General features: G+C 37.9%; 2 protein-coding genes across 2 annotated transcripts in view; one reads left to right on the top strand and one right to left on the bottom strand.

Annotated features, from left to right (window-relative positions):
• The window catches only part of SH3BGR (SH3 domain binding glutamate rich protein), a 614594-nt gene that overhangs the window by 20698 nt on the left and 567053 nt on the right, over positions 1-26843 (bottom strand). The gene's annotated exons all lie outside the window — the stretch shown is intronic.
• The window catches only part of DSCAM (DS cell adhesion molecule), a 456923-nt gene that overhangs the window by 72529 nt on the left and 357551 nt on the right, over positions 1-26843 (top strand). Inside the window, exons 2-3 of the mRNA XM_069872134.1 lie at positions 1291-1608; positions 5636-5782. Of these exons, the coding sequence (XP_069728235.1) occupies positions 1291-1608; positions 5636-5782 (465 nt within the window). The remainder of the gene's footprint in view (positions 1-1290; positions 1609-5635; positions 5783-26843) is intronic.

Below are 26843 nucleotides of genomic sequence, written 5' to 3'. Positions count from 1 at the left end.
TATTTTTTGAGTTGGTCTGTCCTGATGGTCAGTACCAAGATGGTATTTAGAAAAGAATATCTTCCCACATTATATCTCCTCAAGATGTCAAAAGGGAGAATGAAAAAAAAAAAAAAAAGACGTTTTATGCTCCAAGCTACGTAAGACTAAGTGGCAGGGGTAGACAAGGCAGTTCCTGACACAGTGTCAGGATTGCAAGTTATTTCTGCAGGATGATAGCATCCATCTTATGCAAATGAGGGCTGAGCTTGGAATCTGTCTAGTCAATGCTCGCTTGGGCCTGGTGCGCTATGGTCATCTTTTCAAAAACTTACCTTTTATCAGACTTACTTTAGAAAAAAATAATGTCAGAATCTACCATATTCATGATATAGTGAAATATACACATTTCTCTGTTTGTGTCAAGCAAAAAAAAAAAGTTTTTCACGAGTGAGCAGTATATGTCAATGTACAGCAGAGTGGTGGTGTTGGTAATATCTCCTAATATTTATTGGAAAACAAAATCATGCATAATGCTGATGTGCCTTCAGGCAGAGGCTTAGGAAGGCATTTTGTATGAAATGTTGAGGAACCTTCAAGCCACCTGGAGCCTTCAGCCTTCTGGGTAGCAGCTGAATAGCCCATGGCAGAAGTGTTCGGAAGTATAAGGGCTAACCTTGTGTTCTGACAAATACCAACTTCTTTCCATATTACAGAATCTGTGGGTTAAGGTTGGAAGGGGGACTTACGTCACATGGATGGCAGAACCAAGATTAGTTTATAGGTCTTGCTAAAAACACCTGACCAAATTATATGATGTATTTATTAACTTGTATCTGTGTTAAGTCTTAGTATGTATTTTTTAAGGAATTTTTATTAAGGAATGCTCAGTTCTTTTTATTACCTATAAATCTTTTTGCCATGGAAAGACTGTAAAACTAAATTTATAAACGCTCACAGAAACTGCCTGTGTTCCAGGCAGAAATTTCGTTCTAGAAATTCTGTGCAAGTAGATTACTGCTGGATTTTTGCTGGCCTTACAAAGAGTGCTGCATCAGCAAATGTAAAAGTGATCGGATCTGCTTCAATTTACACTGCAGAGAAAGGGGTTGCCAGTTTCTTTTTTGGATGTAAATCAGTAAGTGTGTTTAATCTGGAGGTATTTTCTTCCAAAACAAGAAACATTTTATTAGAGGTTGTTTTAGGATCCAGATGTTTGATTTTGTGGAAAATAACAGTCAAATTGTTTCGTATGTAGCTGAAATTTCCTAGATTTTCAAGGTCTGTTCTTTTTCTTTTTTTGTCTTGCAGTTTTCAGTGAAGATCTACACGCCAGTCTGTATTTTGTCAATGCATCTTTGCAAGAGGTAGTGTTTGCTAGCACCACAGGGACATTGGTACCCTGCCCAGCAGCAGGGATCCCCCCTGTGACGCTCAGATGGTACCTAGCAACGGGCGAGGAGATCTACGATGTCCCAGGGATCCGCCACGTCCACCCCAATGGCACTCTCCAAATTTTCCCCTTCCCTCCTTCAAGCTTTAATAACTTAATCCATGATAACACTTACTATTGCACAGCTGAAAATCCTTCAGGGAAAATCAGAAGTCAGGATGTTCACATTAAGGCTGGTAAGTATGGTCTTGTATTGGATTCAAATATGCTTGAGGAGGGAAGAAACTTGGGTGTTTCAGAAAAAAGAGTAGCAGCAGCTGTTCATCAAAGGAGATATGCCAGAAGTGTAACCTCTAAACTTTTCACAATATTAAATAAAATAAAGGATTCTTCCTCTCCTCTCTGATTTAATTTATTTTGATAGTGAGCACTTAGCTTTCCAAACATCATAATTTGTTGAGCTTCAGTACAAGCATAAGGAAAACTGAGCCAGTAATGAAATTATTAATCAGACCATGTTTACTCATTAAAAAAATGTAAGGGAAAAGGATGTGATATTTGGGTTTTGTATAGGGACTGGAAGAGAAGAAGAATGCTTTCCTAACTGCATGCCATATAATTTGCTTGTACTCAGTTGTGCTTTTTTCTGAGAGAGAAACTTGTGTAAAGATTCAGCGACTGGTGTTGGTCCATAGGCAGTGCTTCCTGTTTAAGGTAGAAGGTGCAAATGAGCATAATTGTTTTATGTCTGTTTTCTATATTGACTGTGTGCAGACTGAGTCAGCCAGTGGAGAACTAGAGTGGGATCAAAATCAGGTCTTGTGTTTCAACACATAAACACAGGGTTGCATAGTTTTTGAAGGTTTTGTCTACCCACTTCAATTAATTAAAATATTCAAACAAACAAACAGAAGCTAGTCTGGGAGCTGACTCTGCACAAATCAAATCCCGGTAACCTCTTTGTTGGTTTTGGGACTATGCTAGTCTTTTCTCAGGAAAGATGTGTTTTTCCTTTGGAGATATGCCTTCACAAGAATTACATAGGGAAAACTGTGAACAGTTAGGCAAATTTTTCTGTGACTCTCCTTTTAAATAAGAGGATGTGTTCTCTTCTTCTTAACAATAAACTAACATTCAGTGATATGTAGTTTGAAGAGATCTAGAAGGCAAGAAAAAACCCACAGATTTCTAGGAAACTCATGTGTTGTTAAAATTTTAGTCTAGAAAAGTGTTTTTTTTTTTTTCCACAAGAAACGGCTAGTAGAAGGAAGTTCACGTGTTGCATATATGTGGAGTTTCTATAACAGTATACGCTGCTCCTGAAAATATTCAGTTCTCCTTAAGTTAAACCTCAAGTTCAACAAGTCCCTTTCCTTCCTATGCACTGATACTATGTATCAGGGTTGCCACTGTGCCTGATGGCAGACAGTAGATGTTAGTAAGTATCTTATCCAAAGGCTTGTGTAAATCTCCAATCATGGAAAAATACAATTTTGAGACAATCTTCTTCATGTGCCAATAAGTGTATTTTATGTTCAGATGCTAAACCCTGCGATACTCAAATATGGGGTGATAAACTTCATGTGTTTCTGTATTCCTTTCAATTACATTTCTATCCATGTGAAATCTGTACACAATTTCAGATTGGCCCTAATTAGCACCATTTTTGGGAGGCATTTTCTAATCTCTTTTCTTTTCCATCCCCTCCTCCTTCCAGTGCCCTCCAACAGCAGTAGGATTCCCTAAGGATGCAGAAGCCATCCGTGGATCATTTGATCATAACGCAGTTTTACAAAGACTAATAAAACCCCACCTATTCTCACAATCATCATAAGAAAGTCTAAAGCTCATTTAGCTGCTTCCCCAGAAAGTCTAAAGCTCATTTAGCTGCTTCCCCAAGAACATGGATAGTGTTACAAATGAGTTCCAGCTCATAGATAGTTCTAATTGTGGTTTTGCATGTAATTTTGCATATGAGGCAACACATTTCCCCAACTCCCCAAAAATTATCCTCCCCACACCTACATACCCAAACCCAATCCTCTTTCAGGCCCCTACATCTGAGTTAAGGTGTATAACCCTGTTTCAACTTCAAGCTTTCCTTTTCAGTCATGGCAGGGGAAAAAAAATCTTTATAGCAAAGGCTGAAATTCTCATATAAATTCATGACTTGGGGAATTGGGATTTAAAAGAAAAGTCAGCAAGCATTCATGGGAACTGGCAACACTACTATCTGGAAATAACTCAGGTGCCTTTGGAATTGCCATAATGTAAACTTTTTAAGCAAGGAAATTAATAAACCTCTATCCAGTTTTTGTGCCCCACATATGATTTCTGTGTTTGATTCTACTGAAGTGATAAACTAGACAGATTTTCAAAATGGCCAGCTGTTCTGAAAAATACAAATACCTTTCACAGTACATTACAATACTGCAGCTAAACAAGCCTTTCTGTAAATGATGGTTGGAGCATGAGCATTAGGGAAAAGTCAGCATCATTAAAATGATCTATGTGCCATTCCCTCGAGTGTAGAACAAGATTAGGGGGCTGCTTCATTACAGGGCAGCCAGTGTTGTAAAGTCATTGCATTAAAGGTGCTTATGATATCAGTTCAGCACTTATAAAAGGGTTAAGAAACTTAACCTTTGATTAAAAAGAAATTATTGACTTAAAAAAAACCCAACTAGTGTTGTCTTTCTTATTACAGAAGATGGATTTGATTTTTGAAAAGATATTTAATTTATAATTAAATTTATTTGCTTTTGATTGGAGTACCTAACTGCTATAGTGCTACAATCTTGTTTGGGATGGCAAACTTCAGTCTTCTTTTTTTGCATTGGTAACACTGGACCTGAAAAGTTGACACTGTTTGCATTTGTGAAAAGTATAGTTACATTTCAGTACTCTGCCTTTTTTCTTTAGGTGCTTTGTAAGTAGGGTTGACATTTAGAGATTCCAGTGTTGCTGGCATATAGAAATACTTTTGTAAACTCTTCAAAGGATTTACCAACTTTTCAGTCAAGATTCTATGTGGTTAAATGCAGTTGGTATGGGTTGGTATACGTTTGTTGGCAAGACACGTAGGCAAGAAATGTCACTGTAATGTGGCAGTGCAGCATTGCTGACTTGGTTACACTGCTACACTGGGATTGTTCTTCCCAGTAACTTTTACCCTCAGGCATATACGTGCCTCAGACGCATACATCATTTTCATCCTATTTTCATTGAAACTGTTTGTCAATTCAAGATACACAGCTTTGTTTGGCACCTCAAGATTTGTAACTCTGTTGACTGTGGTGGTTTCTGGGTTTGCACCTTGCCCTTATGGTCCTGTGGAAAGTCTATGTTGGTGCTTGTCCTTCCTGTCTTACTCACTCACTTTTTGTTTCTTCTGTGCTCTGCCACTTTCTCCGTTAACTGCTGCTCACAGGATTTTTCACATCTCGTTCTTCGTTGAATTCTTTCAATGTCAGGATTTTCCTTCTTTCCATTCTTCTACACAACGCAGCTTCATCTCATCCCAGCAATGTTAGTTCAGTGTAAAGGATTTCTCTAGCTGTTCTTTTTTTTCTCTTTGTCCATTAAACTAATTCTTCCAGATGCTAGCTAAGTCATATCTTGTATCTAACTGCCCGCATGCTGTTTAATACAACTCTGAATCATAATTTCTGTTTTCCTACCATTAACCTATTTCTTTCTGTGCTGGTTAATTGAATGTACCCCCTACCTTACCTACTACTATTTCTCTGTGTTTCTAGACACCTTGCTTTTTCTCTGGCTGTCACCTTCATTGATTTTTCTCCTTTGGTTCTAACGTCTTCGAAATCCTGAATGACACTGACCTTCTCTTCTACCCTCTGGATGTCTAATTCATGTAGAGTACTTGTATATACTTTGTACCTTTTGAGGACACAATTTGTGATGAGAGACATGGCATAAGAAACTAGACAAGTAATGGAATATATAATATTATTTACCCATAAAAAAGGCCGTTCTTACAAAAGTCTTTCTCCTTGCCCTCAGAATTATGTAGGCAAAGAACACAGAAATGCGATGAAATGCAGATTTTGAGGAAACAAAAAGATCTGGGAATTCATTCATATTAATTTGCAGTCAGCCTTGCAAAACTGTATCACTTACTGAGACAAAAGAATTAACAGTCTGAGTAACCTTCTTGGGAGAACTTTGCAAGGCTAATCGAGGAACTGGATAGGGTGTGTGATTATGACTTGTTTAATAAAAGCTCCTCTATTTTTTCTTTAGTTTTACGGGAACCCTATACAGTCCGTGTGGAGGACCAGAAAGCCATGAGAGGCAATGTAGCAGTGTTCAAGTGCATTATCCCCTCCTCTGTGGAGGCATACATCACTGTTGTCTCATGGGAGAAAGACACAGTCTCGCTTGTCTCAGGTAGGCTGTTACAGCTTTCTTTTCCAATTGACAATGGCAGCTATGGTTCCTGTTTTTTCCTCCCAAATGCCTGATGTTTACTTTGAGTCAATTATAGCTGAATGGTATGTCATCTTTCCAGTAACGTATTTCACATTAGCATTGCTGCATCCCTATGACCGTGTGTGACATGAAGGTTTCAGACAGCCCTACTTTTTCTAGCATGCTGGAGGGGGAAATAACATGATTTTCATTTTATACCAGACATAAAATCAGCTTCCTGGTGCTGTGACAGTGCGTTCATATTTTAACTTTGATAAGGAACCCCTGCGTGCCAAAGAAAGATGAGTTTCACAAAGCTTATATTCAGTTGTAATTGTTTTTCTGTAGTAATGTTACTCATGGATTAGAAGAAATCCCAAGTCTAAATTTGTTGGGTTATGTTTAAATGAGGTATGTAATCGATATCAATACTTTCATAACATTTTAATCTCATATCTTCATAGATGAAACCGGAGGCTTAAGGACACTGTAGATTGTGCTGTGAGCCAAACATATTGAAGTGAAACAATCTATTCTAGAGCAGTTATGTGCATTAATCTATTTACTGACAAAGTAAGGAAGTGTGAGGCATTGTACAGTAAGTACAGGGAATTCAAGCAAAGAATATCCAACATTTTTAAGCATAATCATTGCAAGAAATTCATAGGGCAAAGCATATGTGGGAAAAATATTTTTTAGTATGGTATATATCTAAATTATGTATGACACACAGTGCAGCTGTTGTTGCACATACAAATGATTAACATGTGAAGGAATTTGAAATACGCTGTTCCAGGGTAAGACAGAATGGAAAGAAATATTATAAGTTGAATGTTGCTGCAGAGTGTATTTAAGAATGTGTTTACGTTTATGATACTACAGTGTGTGGAAATGATTTTTGTACCTCTCCTCAATATGTTGGAAATAGCTATGTTTCTATATGAATCATATTATAGATTTTATTTCTCTGTGTGTTTTATTGATAGGGAAGAAAGTGCGGTGTTTCTGCAGACCATCATAGCTGCTGTTTTAAGATAATTTCATTCTGGTTAGCCTATATTGATTTTAACCCTGAACTTTTTGGTAGAAAAAATATGTAATAATATTTAACTGATGGAACTAAATTTAATCTTTTTGTTTTGTTTTGTTTTTTGTTTTCCCCTTAATGCAGCTTCTGACTGTGGTTTACTAAGCTGCAGTCATTAAAAATCTATTACAAATTTCAGCACGTAAACCCTAGTTTCTAATTATCTCACAAACCCTAATTTCAACAATTGGAAATCTAAATGGAAATAAAACATAATTTACTAAAACTAATGCTATTAAAAATCTCAGTTTATTATATTGAATTACATAATAGAAAAGATTTAGTTTCAGATATGAAATCACAGGTTAGATTACAGCTTAATGCTAGCTATCATGCAAGGGCAAAAGTGAGGCAGGAGAACAGTGCTCCAGTTTAACTATAATGATTGCAGGATTTGTTTGTTCGCCACTTATACGACTTAATTGCAGCTTAATAGTGAGAGCATTTGAAAACCAGAACCAACACATGTTTTATGAAACAACTGCCTTGAGTTTTACCCATAATCAATTTTGCAATAATGTAGCCATGAACTTGAATGATTGATATTGATCAAGCCTGTCTTCTTAGAATGCCAATGCTGATGAATAGGATGCAAGATGTAACATGATTATTGAGCTGTTTTCAACTAACGATCAATATTCTGAGGAAATGCATATGCTTGCTTATATAGCTACTGATAGCATGTTGGGTTTTTTTCTGTGTACTAAACCAGATTGATTGCTGTGCTTCTTTTCTTGCCATTTAATATCTGAAAATATTAAATTCTTGTTGGTTTTGTTCTTGCTTATTAATATAACTGATTATTGGTTACTCATTAACACCAGCAAAAATGAGAGCTGTCTTGAGGGGAAAACTCCCCTGTGAAAGAGCAGGAATCACAGAGGGATGATTATTGTGGTTTGAGGTGGACAAGTCTTTTGTGGGAAAACTATGTAGTGTTTACTTGAAAAGAAAGAAAAAGAAAAGACAAAAAAAGAAGGGGAAGAGGAAAAAAGTGAGATGAACATTTTCACTGAGATGATATATCTGTTTCAAATAGAGGATGAGAGTGGTCCAGCAAGCTTATACCTTACAGGAGGGAATGGAAGACCCCTATGACAGGAAGCAGGGCAGCTTTTCAGTGGTGAAGCTCCACATGCAAGTAGTCCAACAGAGAAGGTTTTTTTTTTCCTGACAGAGTTTAACCACAATGAAATACTTTTAGAACACATGTATTTCATATACCTGTCTATCTGTAGTCTCATTCTGACTACCAGGAGCAAGAGATATGTAGATGAACCAGTATCCTTTATTTCAGCTATTGTTAGTGTTCTAGATATCAGTTCTCTTTTTGTGTAAATTCAACATTTTAAAGAAAAGCAAAGAATTTTTACTTTTATAATGTAAAAAAAAAAAAGCTAGCTTCTTAGAAAAAAAGTGTTGAAGAGGCATATTGCATGATTAAGATGGTGAGATTTTTTTGATCTTGGAGTGTACTCTCTTGGACATACCCACTTTTGTCTGTATACATAGCTTTCAGAGAGCACAACGGTGTCCATAGTAATTAAATTATGTTATAAATATGGCTGGGCAAAAGCATGTTCTGTTTTCTGCAATGTTATGTCATGCCTCCTGTTGTTTGTGAAGTTGGGAGTTGGAACATGTTAAGACATATTGCTACAGTGTTTCCAAGGAGTGTCCAGATAGGTCAGACCCCTTGCTCAATAAAGGGGAAGGTGCTGATGTTTGGAGCCAGAAATACTGAATTGCATGAAATTTCCATGTCTGAGAACAGCTGAGAACTGAAAAAGTGTCCATGTACTTGTCTGTCTGTCAGGTTTTGCTCCTACAATTTGTCTTTCAATGTGATAGCAAATCTGAGGCCAAAAGGCTTTTTCAGGGTATCCTCTACGGGCCAAGGTAGCAGGAAAAAGATTTTTTTAAAGCAAGGCATACCCAATTATTTGGATGAATCTGTTATAGGGAAAAGTAGAAAACCCCAACTTCCAACAATAAATACACAGAAATCTTTTCATACTGGAATGATCAATTTTGAATAACAATTGTTAGATGAAGTGTTCATCCATCTCAACTAGATACAGCTACATTACAAACTCTCGTGATAGACTAGGATAGCAGCAGACCTTTGCCCTTGTCAGTGTGCCTCAAATGTGTAAAATGTATCTTATTTGCCCATCTATGTCTTGCTGGCAAAAGCAAACAGACTTTTCAGTCGTGTGTGTCTTGCCTAACAATCTCTGAGATGTTGATAAAATAGAAGGACCAGCGGTAACTCAGAAATCTTAAGGGGCTCACAAACTGCAGGTTACTGCTCTACCAAGCTCTACACCTGTAGCTTCAGGATCTCTTTTCTGAAGAGTTATATACTGTCAGTTGATTAAAAACTGAGTCTGAAATTAATTTAAATTATAATAAGTAGCATAATGAAGTGCAGTTTTCTCTTTTATCAGTAGCTAGCTTTTGTGCATTTTCATTAGATGACACTAAACAGAAAAGCTTAAATAATCCTGGAAGATTGTATGACTGATAGCTGTATATGGCTTGCTCAATGGTCAAGTTTCCTTTCCTTCACAAACCATTCCCAAAGAAAGAGACATTTGGAATCAGCTTTGTGCTGACCTTGCAACTACTGAAAACAGCCTAGGCTCTGCAGGACCAAAGTGTGCAGCAAAGTATATTTTTGTAACAACAGCCATAAAACCAAGGAGCAATAGTATAGAGATGTGCCACAACACAGATTATGCTACTGCTCGTGTTAAGCAACTACAAGGCAGATGTGAGACTAGTGCTTGACTCGTAGTATTTCTTCTTCATGTGCTGAACAGTGAAGCTGGACTAGAAGGGAAGATAAAGACAAAATAAGTACTGATTTTGCTCTGCTTAGGTGGAAGCTAAAAGCAGAGTCCATTCATGTATTAATTAGCCCTGGAGAAAGCAAAGACTGGATGTGGTTCCAGGGAAGGCGAGCAGAAAAGGTTTATTAAAAATAAAGGTCAGTATAAGAGATCAGCAGAGAGAGAAAAAAGGAGAATGGAGAGCAGATGGAAAGAAAAAGGCTGAAGAATTAAATTTGGTCTGGCTCTACATACTCTACTTCTGTTATGAATGCCTCCTGTCCTGATGCTGATAATTATGAGGGATTTTGAATTTTTCCGTGTATCTGAATAGCTTATTGCCAAGAGCAGGATCATAAATAGGTTCATGCCCTGACCTTTCTGAATTCCCATTTTCCTGTTTAATGACATACCATGTAAGAATCTTTGATTTATACATAGAGAGTGACTGCTTAGAAAAGGTAGAAGAGAGACAGATAATGACTGTGCACAATGGTATATTTAAATATGCACTGAAAGAATAGCAGGGGAAAGGTATGTAAGCATGAATGGAACACGGTTCCCTGAAGGGCTGTGATTGACGTGCAGATGACAGCTGAGGAGCCTTCCAGCCAGCATACTTTCCATCGGCCAGAAATTAGGCACACTAGACCACGGCTTGAGAAGTGTCACTGATGTACAATGACCTACATTTGATGTAATGAGTTGCATTATTTATTTACACGTGGTTCCTCAATCCTTGTCTTTAAAAGACTCAGGGGCTCTTGGAGCCCTTTCTTCACAAAGGGCTTTTCTGAACTGCTGCGATTGACAGTGTGCAGTCAGTTTGCCAGTAGTTATCACAGGGTGGCATCTAAAATACAGCACTGCAGTTTTCTTTTGTGCTGGGGTTTGGAGATTATAGCAGCAGTTCAGTTTACACAGAGCCATTGCTGTTTTTTTGGCCATGAGGTTTGTACTTAGTGCAAAAAGAACAAATCTCTCTTTATGGAGAGTGGTCCTGTGTGCAGTCTTGTATTCAGAATTAGATTATTGCTGATGATCACAGGGATTAAGTCCAGCCATTTGATTGAGGCTGTTTCTAGTAGAGACGAGCTATGATCTTTCTTGTTTGGGTTTGATGTCAAGGCTTAATCATGGTTGCTAACCAGAGAGCATTCAGCAAACACTTGACCTACATCACTGAATGCTATAGATGCAGGACTCTTTCCAGGTCTGGGTGGAGTGGAATGTAGAGTACTTTTTTTTTTTTTTAATGCTTAAATAATAGTAACGTTTATAAAACAAATAGAAAAAAAAATTAGCGTAAACTCCCTTTCACTAGAAATATGTTGGTGAGATTTAATTCTCCTGTTGAAAGTTGTGATAGCACACAGAGTAAAGTAGTCAGACGCATACATTTGCTGACCTTCCCAGACTCCCAGGAAAGCTAAAATGAGTAGTGCTCACCAATGCTCAGGTCTGACCATAGGTTTGGTGTTACTGTAACATGTTTTCTAAGCTTCTTGAAGACGTGTGAAGTGCATTTGCCCATCTCTAAAGAAAATATATTACTTCCTTACTTTATCTTTCAACAAAACTATGTTCCTAAGGGGATCTAGGCAAAAGTAATTTACTACATTATTTAAGAAATGTCTAGGTATCTGCATTTTTCCTGAGAACTCTGATCTTTTAAAGAGGAGAATGTCTTATAATCCTAGGAAGTGGAGAAACACTGTGTTTGTGCAAGCATTTTTCACATTATCCTTTGACTCAATGTAAACTAAAGTAACTGAGCAAGGCCATGTATTTACAACTGTTAATTGCAGAACCTTTCCTCTGACTACTCTGAGCCTATACTCCGTGTTTCCTTTCTCCTAACTACCCTGGAGTACTTTGATCAGGTGAATTATTCTAAAATTACGGCTGTGGGACTGGTAGGATTGTATGCGAGGATTTCAGCAGTTTCATGGGAGGCAGATGTTTATAGTGACTCGGAGGGATGAAAAGGGACAAGCACCTGATTCACGTGTCGTAGAATGAGGTTTTGATACCACAGAGGAACGGGAGTGTTAAGATTGTAGGCAAAAGAGTGGTTTGCTAATCATTTAGTCAGCACAGGGAAGCAGCCTTGCCAAACTGAGGTTTTAATGTCAGAGAGACCTTTATTTCCCTGTAGTGGGAAGTTGTGGGTCATCCTTGGCGTGACTAGACATTTCGGCTGCTCTGAGGGTGTGGAACATGGCTGGCTGTGAGAATTGAAGGAGAAAAATTTGCATGAGTTGGGGTGTCTTGGTGCCTAAAGTGCAGAAAGTCAAAATCTTTTCTGCCTTGCTACATCCAGCGAATTTAATACTAGTATGGTTCACAAATAGCAGCAATATTTTTGACATTTCAGTAATGCAGTAATGCTAGGAGAGAAGCATTTCATAGTTTTTTTTTCCCCTCTGTTTCGGTTAGCCCTCCATTTACATCAATTGCAGGGATCCTTTCCCTCAATTCACTTGAAAAACAAACAAAAATATTCCCCAACAGTCCCCTAGTCCTCTTTATTTATTATTTTTTTTCCTCATACCTTTAATTTTCTTTTTTTGGGAACCCTTCAGAATTCCTCTGTTGAAGAGAGGGAGGTTGTAACTCTGCTTTCTGTGTTAAGGCTTGAAAGATTTAGATTTTTTTTTAATATATGCCTTTTTCTCTGTCTTTCCCTCTTTGCAACCATGAGTGTGTGTATAAATACAAAAATATGTGTGTATAGTTATGTGTGTGTATTTATATATATGTATTTATCACATCTCTCTGTGGGCCTCAGGGTCTGTTGGACCATGCATAACATTATCCAATCTGATGCCCTAACTTTTCTGTTTTACCACCTTGTTATTCATGTTGCCAGTCATAAAAAGGTTTCTTTCAGCATGATTGAATTCAGTGGCACAGTTAGTCTCTCACTGGAAATATCTGTGTCACATTATTTTCTCTCCAGATGTATTTAAAATTTCTTTCGTTTTCCTAGGGTGAATCCCATTTTCTCATCTGCCCAGTTTTTTCTAACCCCCTCAGCTCCAGTAATATTAATTCCCTCTGGGGTTTATAAAACCTTCAAATAAGTATGGCCTGCATTTTAATTAACTTGATGTTTACACGAACTTTATTAAAGGTTAAATAAGAGCAGACTGTCTGGTAACCTTCACAGGTGTTCACTCAACGTATTTCCATTTTGTCTTTGCTCTTTGTTTACAATTCTTCAGGCAGTTTTTGGTTCATATATTTTTTTCTTTAATTGAATTTTTGAAGCAATATTTTTAGTGGCTTGCTTAGATATGCAGGATTCTTGGGTGTCTGATTTGTAGACAGCAAGACTCATTGCTATCAGATTTGGAATCAAAGAGCTAGGAACAGGAACACACTTGGGTGAATCAGTGTGCTGGTTTTAGGTTTAGTTTTATTATTTATTTTTGTTTCTACTTTTTGAAATAATGATCATAGCATTGTTTTCTTCCTAACAAATCTGCCTTGCTCGTGGCTTGTGATCTTGTCACCTTCCTGAACAGCAGTGGATAAGTAGATGACCATATTAAGCAGTGCATGCTTGGGATTTCCCATCAAGATTCTGTCTAACCTGAGCAGACGGCCAATGAGCTTTGACAGTTTTGATATAAGGGGACAAAAATTGATGTATGAGATTCATTTTAGTGTGTGCCTTACTACCCAGAATGCTTTATACCGTACAGCTTTTGCATGTGTATATTGTTTAGCTACATGCTGAGAGGGAAAAATCACAGAAAAACTGTGATTTTTCTTTTTTTTCATTATTTTTAATATATCAGGGAGATACCTACTGATGACATCTGGGAGTAACGCATAGTATTTTCTGGTGCTGTACGTGGTACAAGATGAACATTTCAAATAAAACATCATTGGAGAGCTCAGTGCTATTAAGTAGATAAACCTTCAGTTTTTTAGGGCTGTAGATGTCCATACAGATGCTCAATTGCTTTCTCTTCCCTGTTGAGACTCCGATTTCGATTGAAAGGCTCATTAGAAGAATGACTTGTTAGAAAGAATTGGATGTACTTATCTGGTAGAGCTTTTCATTTGCTGTGACATCAGTGTTATGTCTCTGTTCCTTCACATGTGTTGCTAAAGTGTAAAGGCTTATTTTAATAGCATGTATGCCTTCTCTATGGAGGAAAGTTACAAGGAAGGCCAGGAGATCTTTTATTTAGAATCAAGTGAGGTTTTAAAGCCTGTGATCTGGTAGGCGAGTTCAAGCTGTGGTACTGCACTGGGGTGACACAGAGGCAGATGCTCTGTCCTGCTGCAGAAAGATGGTGAATGCAAAGGCTAAACATTTTTTTTTTTAATTTTAAACAGTTGCTGTATCAAAAATGCCTTTGGTTTTCTAGAACACAAAGCTGCTGAATTTCTGACAAAGTGAGGGTATAGGAGAAGATTGAACTGTTTGTATGTTCTTTCCCACTATCCAAATTGCGTTATAATTGCAACTAAAGGCATTTTTTCATGGAAAATACAACCTGCCAGTTTGTTATTTCACGTTTGCTTAATTTGAAATAAGCTCTGCATGTTTTTACTGTGCATGTGAACACTGTTCACATTGAGTGAGTTGAAATGTTTACTGCAGTCCATGGAAACTGACATGATACCATGCTTTTCAGCTGACAGAGGAGTGTGATCCACACAGACCTGTCAACAAAAGCAGGTCAGCAGGATTGAGCAAGAAGAAAAAAAAATCAATAAATCTTTGAATTAATCATGCAGCTGCCAGAGAGAATTATGGGTGAATGAACTGAAAGATGCAGGCATATATCTGTGGCAACTTATTCTTTCCTACCACATTGTGTCCTTTCTTTATCTACGCTGGCAAATTTTCTTTCCCCTACTGGCACCTGAACAGCTCTGTATTTATTTGAATACCTTCATGGAATACTCACTGTTCATTTTCAAGTAAGTTACTCAATATGGATGACAGAAATCCCTCTTACTTTCCTCTCTCCACACTGCCACTTTTCTCGCTGACTGTTGTGCGTACTCAATATGAATTAATACAGGAATTTCACCTCTGCATAAAACTAAGATTGCACATCTTGTGCAGTGAGTTGGACTGAAAGCAACTGCTGCTTCGGTGAACAGAGGAGTTAAAAATTCATGCTGGCGCTGCTGATGTCTCAGGTGAGCAGCTGTCCTAGTTGAGCCCTTCTGCAGCGTAGTGGCTAGGGGACGAGCCCTGACCTGGACAGAGCTAAACTCCCCCAACCTGGGTCAGATCCCCCTCCCCAGGGCTGGCTCTCACCTCTGCCTCACAGGCAGCTCTGGTCAATAAACAGCATTAATGAGAGGGAGTGTTTCACACCCTGCTTCCCAAAGTTGGACAGCAGTCAGGTGCAACCATGGAGAACTAAAAGGGCAGCTCAAGAGGGGGTGATTTGACATTAGGGACATGCTTGAGAGGACTGTGAGGAATTATAAATTGAGAGATGTGTCCTGTGTATGTCTTTGTGGTTTCAGCTTTGGGTTTGTACTCTTCCCCTCCTCTGAAGGATTTATCTTTTGTTGCAGAGCCCTGGAGGGATTGTTCTGTATAGCTTCCCCATGCAAAACTTGAGTGTTAAACTGCTGGCCCACTTCTGGGTCTGGTAGTGAGGAAGGATGGTAAAATTAATGGCCCAGCGCCTTTAAATCTTTATCTGCTCTGGAGATGATGCAAAGGTCCTTCCTTTGTGCCCAGCTCAACTCTCCAGCTGCAGAATTTGCACCACAGCAAGGATGTCACCTTGGCTCTCTGCCTGGGATCGAGTCTGGCTCTCTTCCAGTTGGGGAACAGCCCAGTACTGGATGCTCACTTTCACTGCAAATTCAAATTCATTTTCCTCTTTTATCTGTGGTATTCTTTTCAAAGAGATAGTGATATTATAAAATCCCCAAGAACAATTACCCTGCTACTTGTGGAAGGTCAGGGCAAGCTCTGTTCAGGGATTATGCGTTCCAGCAGGGAAAACAGAGCTGACATACAGCACTCTTGTTTTTCAGTTGCACGCCTAGGGAATTTTTTTTCTTTGTATTTTTTCCCCCTTCCTCATTAAAACACAGAACCAAATTCCTGACAAACTCAGAAAATGCATTTGGGTTCAGCTGTGAAGCCAATGTTTTAATTTTTGGACTAACAAAGACAGAAATAGACTAAGATTTTGCAGGGGCATAGAATTTTTTTTTTTACTGCTTTCGCTTTGTAAAACATTCTGCCCCACTGTATCTAGTCAGCTACCCTTGTTTAGTAAACCCACGTTATTCTTTAAAGAGGCATTATAGATACAAAACCAGCATCTTTTTTTTCTCTGCTATTTTTCTTGCTAGTGATCCTCCAGGCAATACCTGAGTGATAATGGTGGAAAAACGTAGATGTCTGTTTTTTCAGACTTATTTGTTTTGTGCCTGTAGGAGTGTTTTGTCTATACTGAGGACTGAGAATCCTTCCATGGACTCCATTTTCTCTTCTGATTTATAACTGATTTTCACACAGTACTGACAAGAAAGGCATTTGTTTAAAAAAATAAAAAGTATTTCTAAGATGAAAAAGAAAAATAACACCAACTGAAATGCTAGAATAAGTAAAACTAATCCCTTAAACATACAAAATAGTATGCAGATTTTTTTTAAAAAATAAAACTGTATAAATATATTCTAATCAAAGAAATACTCATTATAGTCAGTGTGCTCTGAAATATTTCTTTAAAATAAATTGTTAATAACTAAATTTCACAGGAGTGCAGGACTCTCAACAAGCATAACAATTTTCACATGTATGTGCAGCATAATTTGAAATATTTTGAGATAATAATGTATTTATCTGAAATATTTTGCAGTTCATTCTGAATTATAATAAAATATATAAGCAGCTGTGGATGTGAAGGGATTGGTTAGGAAGAAGAAAGTAGTGGGAAAAAACCTCATGAAAACCCAAATACTAACATTGTACTGTATTTAAATGAAGAAGCCTTATGGAAGAATCCAGAAAAATAAGGCCATCGATATCATCTACGTAATTTTTTTTTCTGCTTAAATATTTTTTTAACTCATAAATATGCTGTATGTTTTGATTTTTTTTTTCTGAAAAGAAATAAGCCATGAATTTTCATGGAAAAATTCAGTTAGAATAAGAGAAGCAAAGCTTATCTTCTTTTCAAAGTGGATGTTTTTGATGTGCTGAAAAGCAATTTCAGGGCTGGGAAACGAAAGTGCACCCATAAATAAAAGGCAATAGGGTAACACGTGCTGTGTCACAGCATCCATTCAGCACTTGTATAGCTGCAGTGAGAAAAACAGAACCCCTCTAAATGTCAGTGGCCCAACAAGATTTTGTGAGGTGCTGGATGTGTTTTTTCAAAAGGTGTTTCAGAAAAAGAAGTTATTCACTGGATTTTGCTTTCCTTTTCTTTCATGCGTCTTCTCCTTCCTCACATGAGCTCTATTTATTGATGGTAATCCTTTGCATCCTTATCAACGGTTAATTCATAGCACTTTCTCAAGATGACTTTTTTTAATGTATCACATACTCTGCAGAAAATCAGTGGCACCTTTATTCCTGCCTATTTTGACATCTTTTTCCCTTATGACAAACCCAAAGTCCCTTTCAATTAATTAGAACCATTGCTCTCATTTTACATAAAGGGAAACTGAAAGAACGTAGAGGCTTCAAGATTTCCTCTGTTTCTCATTGACTGCTGCAAACGCTCATGCAGGATCTCCTAAAACATAATCCTTTACTTTGATCTGGGCTTTCTGTGTTTCTGAAGTACTGGAATAGGAAAAAGCATAGATTAAGTGTGAAGGAGGTTTAGGAACTCTTGATAATTTGATGGGAATATTTTTTTTTCTTATCAATAAAGCCAGTACTGCATATACTCTGTGCTTCAGATTCTGTTTAAGGAACTCTCATTGCTTTGGACTGGAGCTCCCTGTGTGAGGACGTAGAAGCTGAAGCTAAGTGGTAGAAGTGGATTTGGAAAACATTGCTTATAGTTGTAGCCAACTAAAGGAAGATGAAGTGTTTTACCTTTGCTGTGTCACTTTCATTTAAATTTATTTTCTCACTACATTTGATGACTAATAATAAATTGCTGGTTCCGTTATTAGTTGCAGCAGTGTTTTTTTTTGATACACTGCTTATTTTCCACTTTCCTTCCATGTAGTCCCCCTTTGTGAAAAGGATTAGTGAATATTTTGAGTTAATTAACATATGTATATTAACGAACTCCTCCATAGCATCCAGATAGGATACTTTCTGTCAAACAAAATTGGCAGAGTTCAGAAAAAAATTGTGCGTACCCATTTAACTGCACTACTTATCTGAGATACTCTTCTTAAATAAAATCAATGCTATTTTTGTATTTCTGTAATGGGAACCTATTAAGCTAAGTACACAAGCATTTTTAACCTCAGACACGTCGCAGGGGCAAGTCAGTACTGGATTCAATCCAGTGTATTAATGAGGAGCATTGAAATACATGATCCAGTGTCTGTGCAGCTTGGTTACTAGATTTGGAAGTACTTTGTTGATACACTGTGATATGTTGAGATTCTAATCTAAAGGATAATTTGTCTTTCCCTCTCTAATACACCAACCGGCGTTTGCCTACTTGACTTATTATGGGGCATCTTTTAATGTTTCTGTTCAGAATTCTTGCCTTCTAGAGGTCATAGATGCCCATTAAAAATAAATTCTGGATTGAAACTTGGCTCCAAATTATTTTAATTTTAGTAATGAACAGTCTGTTAGGCCATTGAAGATTTGCTGGCTTTACAATCAATAGGGATGGGAACTGCAAAGCAGTCTAGGAAAGACTAGCTTTTTGAGTGTACACCATGTGAAGAGAATGGAGCAGGAAACTAGAAGAACATGGGAAGAGAAAGTGGGTTAGACTTATGCTGATTTGGGAAGCAGCTTTTTAGAACAAGGAACAGAGAAATTAAGTTCAGAATGGAACAGTAGCAAAGTGTGTAGAAAAGACAAAAGCCAATATACTGCCAGCAAAAATAAAGCAACTTTGTGCTTTCCATACTGCAATAGGTGTCATAGTTTTCTGTAATGTCACCCTAGAAGCATTGGGAAGATACTGAGGAGAAAGTGATTAGGCCAGGTCTCAGCATAACCAGCTTCCTCTGACACAGCCCATTGTTCCCAAAAGAAATGAGAATGTTTCTTTCCACGTTAAGTACATCAGGGGAAAGGTCAATGCATGAGTTGGTGGGGACTCAGAGAAACAGGGGATCGGAGCAGAGTATTTTTCCATGAAAAATTTTTAATAGAAACTATTATGTTTATCATTTCACATTTTCATGATTTTTATACAGAAATACTTACTTTTTCTCTCCTCTCCCACAGTGTCATTCACCTTTTTTGTTAACATAAAAATCTGAATTTAAACAAAGCTAAGGAAATTTTAAGAAATTGCATAATGTCTGTTAGTAAGAAGAAAATGTTTGTGAAGGATGGGGGAGAAGAAACTGCAGTTCTGTTGCATTCAGCAACTGAAAGCTGGAGGGGAAAGTCTGAAAAAAATCATCAAGTTATCCAAATTATCTACTCCTGTGGGTGTGTGTTGCACCTTGAAGGAGAGACAGCGGGGAACAATGCTGAACAGGAGCTGAGAGGAGATTTCTGTGGATTATTTTTTTTACTGAACTTTGGTAGCTTGATGCTTGTGCTGTTGCTTGATGGCCTCAGTTTGTGCTTTTTGGGTTTAATTATTTGGGAAATTTTGGACTTCGACACCTATGTTATTTTTACCGGGTAAAGGGATTTCATAGAATCATAGAATCATAGAATAACCAGGTTGGAAGAGACCCACCGGATCATCAAGTCCAACCATTCCTATCAACCACTAAACCATTCCTCTTAGCACCTCGTCCACCCGTGCCTTAAACACCTCCAGGGAAGGTGACTCAACCACCTCCCTGGGCAGCCTGTTCCAGTGCCCAATGACCCTTTCTGTGAAAAATTTTTTCCTCATGTCCAGCCTAAACCTGCCCTGGCAGAGCTTGAGGCCCGGTTCTCTTGCATGTGCTTCATGATAGCACTCAAGATCACCTGCTCCATGACTTTTGCTGGCACTGAGGTCAGACTGACAGGCCTGTAGTTCCCTGGATCCTCCCTGCGACCCTTCTTGTAGATGGGCACAACATCAGCCAGCCTCCAGTCCAGTGGGACTTCCCCAGTCTTCCAGGACTGTTGGATTTAGTATGTCACACTCAGTCAACATGGGATGGAAAAAAGAGGAGATAAACATGTTGTTCTGTCCAATTTTTTGGCAGCTTTTAAGCTAAAGTGATCGGCATGCCTGTGTTTCAAAATTCCTGAAACACTTAGATTCAGTTAAGGAAAAAAGCTGAAACTGACATATCCACTCAAAGTACTGCATTGCTTAAAAAGCATAGACTCAAGACTCAAGCAATTGAGTCATGAGCTGTTTTAAAGCACTTTAAAGACTGATTAAAGTCTTTATTGCTTGCTGCTCTGTTGAACCAACATATTTCGTCAGTAGGGCTCAAACTGATAAAATATTTTGGTTTGATCTTCCTCTAGTCTTTATGACCCCTATCAGATGGAGAGCATTGATAGTACTATTACTGCTATTCATAGGGCTCTAGTTAGGCAGGAATTGGAAATCATCATTAGCAGTTAAGGGAAAAGGTGTTTAACATCATTAAGTATAAGAAATGTACCAGATACTCATGTGAAGCTCTACCTTTTCATCACTGTAAACCAGGAACCAGCATAGTGGGCTAAAAACAGGTTCCAACTATTATTCTATCATATATACTACTTCAAGCACTCATGTTCCTAAACCCTTCAGAAAGGACTCAGGAGAGCCTCCAGTTTTTCTCCAAAAGGTGTCATTTTCCTCCTGGCAGCTGTGGAATTAGTTCTTTGGAAAGACTGGACCCAGGATTCCTGAGCAGGAGCCTCATAGGCCCATGTGAGCACAAAGAGTGCATAAGACTGAGGCTCTGTGCAGGACTGTTTTCTGTTTGTTTACTCAGACAAATCCCAGCTCTTACAAACAGGGAGCTGTAGTGACTGGTAAGAGCACACCTTTTAAAAGTTCACAGCCTGCTGTCTTTATGGGCCTAGCACATGATAAAATATAGGGTTTGCATCCTGATTTACCATCTAGGATAGTGGCAATGAAGGCAGTGTTAAGAGTGAATATGGGGCTAATTTGTGGATGATAACATGGCATTTATTTTGCAGACTTGGTAAGAGTGATCCATCCTTGCAGGAGTGTTTATCTGTGACATAGTCTCTGCAGAACACCCATAACAATCATGGGCAGGGGTGGAAGATGGAGGTTGAGCTGGACGTAGTTTGTTATCCATCATAACCGACTACTTGCTTCCTGCAGTTGTGCCCCATAGCTTATTCTTACCCTGGTGTTAGATGGTGTTTCATCTGTAAAAATCAAGTTGTTTCACAAGAATCCTTTTCATCGTTTTCTTGCTGCTGGGTTCAGATGAAACCTGTATCTATGAATATCTGGCTAAACTTTGGGAAATGCCTCTGTAATATGGAGCGCAAAGCAGTGGACTAAATTTTAGTGAGAAGATTTGGCAGTACTAGTGATAGAATGCTGTATTGGCTGATGAGCCCTGCAACAAACCAGCTGTAGCTCAGTGAAGCACAACAGCTAGCATGTCCCTCAAGTGCCCTGTGTTGGCCAAAACATAGGTGTTCCTCTGCTTAGTGGTAGGTTAGATAGGCCTGTTAGATGTCTTTGCCAAGAGCTCCCATGCCTGGTTTATTTTGGACCATTTTCAAGATCCAGAATAATTAGAGAGGCACAAATTCTGATGCCACTTTCATGTTGAGCGAGCTGTCTCAGATGCCTCCAATCTTGGGCCCCCAGTAAACAGCACTGGGGATGGCTCACTTTTTCTAAAAATAAATGGACTTTTTCATTTGATCTGCTGTATTTTAAAGAGTGGCTGTAAAGTTATGTTAAAACAGTTTAAAAAGATAAAAAGTAGTCAGTCCACTGCCTCCTCCCTCTTGGACACCAGTGCAGAAAAGTCCTTGGATGTATAAAATGTTGAATTTGCAGAAAAGTGAAAATGTTGTTTTGATAAATCACAAGCAACTTTCAGTGGCTCAGAGGATATTAAAATGTCACAGTGAAGCAAATCAGCATTCTCATTCTTTATCCCTGCCTTTGAGGATACAAATTGCAAACTATGGAAGAAACAGATAATTATGTCTAGGAATTAGAAGACTCAGAATATTGCTTTGCTGCAGTGAACAATTAATGATATTTATCTCTCGCATAAGGCTTTACACTTTTCCTATATAAATCTACTCTTATGCACTAAGTAGCAATTCAGTAAGTGCTGTCTCCATTCTGCACGTACAGAAACTGAGCTACTGCATGAGCATGGGCAAAACATCAAATCTGCCTCAAAGTTTTTTGCTAGAGTTCTGTATGTTGACATCATCTTGGCCCACATTGTACAAACTTCAGGCCACACGTTCAAAATATTTCTGTCAGTAAGTCTGTGGTTTGTGTTTGATTCTGTGAATTGCCTTTGATTTGCCGGTTTGGGGATTTTACTTGAATACTTGAATACTTAAAGACATGGAAAAGTAAGAAATCATCCATTTTACCTTTATCCTCATTTGTTCCCACGTATCAATTTTTGTAATATTGATCAGTCTACTTAAACATTGCAGAATGCAATACAAACAAAGCAAGGAATCATAATATAAAACAGCAGCTTAACTGAAGGGAAGAATGAAGGGGGCAAATTAAAAATAAAAAAAAGGAGTTTACTAGTTTTTGTCATTTTCTTATTTGGCTTGAAAAATGTCAGACTTTAAATTATCATTTCAAGGTTTTTTTGAACACTACAGAAAAATCCTGTGCTCTGTGAGGCAAACGGTTAACTTATTTTTGTCAGTACTGTACTGTCTAAAGATGAATAACCACCTGTTTCTGATAGCTCCATTTGGCTGTAGCCTAAAACCTGTTTTAGGAAACAGTAGATTGACTCAGCCAAGGTATTTGAAATTGGACTCCTGGCAGGAAGCACCTCCTAACATGCTCATTATTCTTTTTAAAATACCCATAATACCCCAAATAAATGAGATATTATTTCAGAGGGCATAGAAGAGCAACTTGCAGTCTAAAAAGATGTTCCTATATAATTTTTTTTTTAATCAGCACTGGCCTTTTGAATTGATTCTCTGTGATTTAGAGAAGGAGGACCTGTGAAAGACTGCAGACACCAGTGATATAAGGGATGTAAACAAGCACTTTACAATACTAATCGAAAATCCTGTAGCATAAACAGAAAGCTATGATTTAAACTTTTTGCAAGCTAGTAAATACAATATTGCTGGCTTTTTTTTTAAATTTTAATAAAGGATATTATACATTTTTTTAAATTTTAGGTGGCATCCAGTTTAGATAAAATTATTAGTCTGCAGACGCTCATACTTTTGGAATAACCTGTGCCTGTAAATAAAGACAATGAATCAGATCTTTTGATTAGTCTTCCACCTGTTAAACATCCCATATAGGGCTGTTCTGGCTAGAAGTTGAAGATCTGGTGATGGTAATTGTTACTGCTCTAGCTGTTTGGCATTATCCCCCTGTCCTAAAGAGATAGCACAGTTCCTTGCTTTGGGGCATGTGGAACCCTTTTTTATGATTACCTGGCTATCTGAAGGAAAGAAACATGTTCCTTCAGTGAAGAATAAGGAGCCTTTGGGGGACACTTGCATACCTGAAATCAACATGTGTCCCTATAGACAGATGCAGGTCTCTTCCTCAGAAATTTCCGTGATGACAGACAACACTCACTTCTGTGAAGAGAAATTCTGAAACCTGTCTCATTTTGCTGAAGTTGAAAGCACCTAGATCAGAAAGATATTGCCTGGTTGAGTTGGTTTTTACTCTTTACGTACCTCGTTCTGAGTTGACTGTCTGGATGATGTGGAACAGCTAAGAGAGAAAGATACATTCAGAAAAGTGGTAGTAGGCAGTTTATTCCTCAAGTAATATTGCCAGTTTACGCACATGGGAAATCATAAATGGCACTATTTTTGCCTAACTCTAGGTTTTGTATTACCATTGTTTGGTAAAGCTTTTAGAGAAACTCTGCTGATGTCAATTAGGGAACCTGACATTTTTGTCTGTGGTGTTCCCAGTCGAATAGATTTAGTTATCTTGATTTCGTACCTTATTTCTGAAAATGTTGTGATTAGACAGGATTATAAAAACCACTATAATATAATACCTGTTGACAGAGCTGATTAAGACTGAAAACAGGAAAGTAAGTACCTAAGTATGTGTCAGAGGTCACTGAAAAAGTGTATTCAAGACTGCTGATGTAAAGCAGCTATATATTCTTCCATCTATGGATGTTTAGAAAAGTGGATTGCTCTTTAATGGAATCCTCTTTTCATTGGACTGTCACCACTGACTGCTCTGTTATGCGTTCAATTATTATACATTTCAAAAAATGCAACTTGTTCTGAAGAATGATAGTTAAAAAAAATTGAAACGATGAAAGTTAGGAAAAATGTTGTAGCTGTTAAAACAACATGCGAGCTGACTTTCCTATTGTGAATCAAAACAGCTATTGTAGAGTTCTATTTTGTGCAAAGGCATAGTTCTTTTCTTTTGCCTCAAAGGATGGATCATTTCTGTTTTGAAAGGAAAGGATACACTTGACCTCTGTAATCGCTCTGTGTTGGAAAGACTGAATCACCCAGATTTAGAGCTGCTACTACTGCTTCCTCTTTCAGGAATGTGAGCATTTCTCCCTTTTTGCAGTGTGCTGTATTTTAGTTTGTGCACAACCAAACTTGACATTGATGGGAAAATTCACATTAGTTGCATACAAGAGGGAAGAAGAGGGCAGAGAAGAACAGGATTATGTATACTGAACATTGCAGCAGACAAGTACCTGACTTGTCAGGATGCAATGTCATGCTAACATAACCTTGATGTAGCCTCCTTCTTAATAGAAATGTCAAACATTTTTTCTTCTTTAAAAGTCAAGTTACTTATTTTTGGTTTGCTCAATTTCATAAAAAATGTTTATTATAAAACCTCCTCAGTTGCTTGAAATTTGTGTTAAAACCATGGTTATTAATCAGAGTGAAAATGAATAGAGTGACCTCATTTTGCAAAGCTTCTTGATAATTTTGTTGTGCAATGAAAATAATTCCAGCAATATTTTCCTTCTGTAGTAACCATGGGGACATGTATTACTATTCACCGCAGTGTCCTGGTAAGACAAGTCAGTCTCTAGACTTCAGCAAATGAATTAAGTGCCTAGGGCAGAGGCTGCCACAAGGGCCTGAAAGACCTTGACCATACTCCCTGTTTTTCTTCAGCTCTGGTGATTCCTGGGAGGGGTTAGCCACAGTTTGTGTTTCACCATCATGTCTAGCACCAGGGATCTACAATGCACACTTTTGCATTTTCTTGTGTAATGCAACAGTGATCACTTCAGGTGTTGCTGTGAAAAAGGATTGTCTGGATCAGGACTATAAGAGAAATTTGGACGCCACTAGTCTTGGGTGTGCTACCTTCTGCAGTTCCTGTAGGAATTCTGTATGTCTTTGTCCTACCTTTAAGGAGCAAACGTAACGTGCTGTTGTATCTCTCGGCTCAGCAACTGTCTGCCTTTTGGGAAGGGAGCTGTGGTATTGCTCTCTACTAAGCAGACCTTAGAAAACGTGGCTAGCATTCCTTACTAAATATCAAGTACCATGGGTCTGTGACATATGCATGCCTGCGTGTGTACCCGCATATAGGTAAAGGGAAGGCAGAGTTGAGAAAGATGGATGAGAGAGTCTTCCTATTAATTACTGCTGCTTCTCCTTGCTGAAAGAAGTCTAGTTGGAGAGATGTTTCAGCAATAGGTGAAACATCAGAATATGAATAGGGACAATATGATCTTTATGTTGCCCTTTGTAAATGGATTCTTGCCTTCTGGCTCTGGTTTACTGTCACTAGCAGGATTTGCTTATAAGCAGAATGTTGTGCCTTCTAAGCAATGGTCTAAAAATGAAAAATCTCTTGTGATGCTAGCTGGTTTTATGTCGACTGAACATACATGAAGGTAGATGGTGGCTTCATAAAACATGGTTATCTTTGAATTTGGCTTCTAAACAAAGCAAGCAAAATTTGGAGCGTATTTCAATGTGAAGGTTGGAGAAATGTATGTCTTGTCTAATGATAAGCAAGGGACATCTGGTTATACTATCCATCAGTCTATAGCCTAGAGCAAGAGATATTCAAGTTTGACATGTCTGTTCTGGGAGGGGGAGGGAGGAGAGGAGAGAGAGCAGACTTTTATCAAAATGCAGGAGCTGAAGTTGTTGGCTTTCTTTTGGTTTTTTGTTTTCCTTCTAAGTCACTTTTAGTTGGATTTACTGTGTTCACTGATGATCATGAAACACTTCCCAAAAGTTAATACTAAATTAAAAAAAAATCAAGAATGCTTGAATACTTTTTTTTAGTATTATTCTAGTTTTAAATTACAGATGATTCTCAGAGTGAGAATATCTTTCTCCTTAATATTCAAAAAATATCCTCTTCTCTCCTTTTTTTTTTTTTTTTACAGTAAAAGATATTGACAATCCTCCCCTAGATTTGTGTATGGGTCAGAATGGCAGTCTGTCTTGCTTATGCTTTATACTCACTGATATATTACTGATTAATTCATAATATGCGTATCATGGTGATAATCCCAATGAAAATAAGAACCACTGGGAAATAAAAAAATAACTTCATAGCTTCTTAAATAGTACTGTGCATTGCAGAAATACTTTATTTTATAGATTTCTGGTATTTGCATACAATTGTTTCATAAAGCTTTCTAAGTTTTAAATGGAAAATCAATATTGAGTAGTCCTTTCTTCTGTTTCAGTGTTTGTGTTTGGGGTTTTTTTGGGTTTTTGGTGTTTTGGTTTGGGGGTTTTTTTTGGGTTTGGGGTTTTTTTTAGCTTTTTCCTTCATAAAATATATAGGTAGCATGCTAGATTTCTTATCTAAATCTCTTTGAATGCCCCTGATTTATTTTATGGAGTTGCTTATTACAGTCTGCCTTGCACACT

The sequence above is a fragment of the Phaenicophaeus curvirostris genome, chromosome 1 (assembly GCF_032191515.1).
Source record: "Phaenicophaeus curvirostris isolate KB17595 chromosome 1, BPBGC_Pcur_1.0, whole genome shotgun sequence".
In the NCBI taxonomy this organism is placed as follows: Eukaryota; Metazoa; Chordata; class Aves; order Cuculiformes; family Cuculidae; genus Phaenicophaeus; species Phaenicophaeus curvirostris.
Note: the sequence above shows the minus strand (reverse complement) of the source record. Positions and strands in the feature narration are given on the sequence as shown.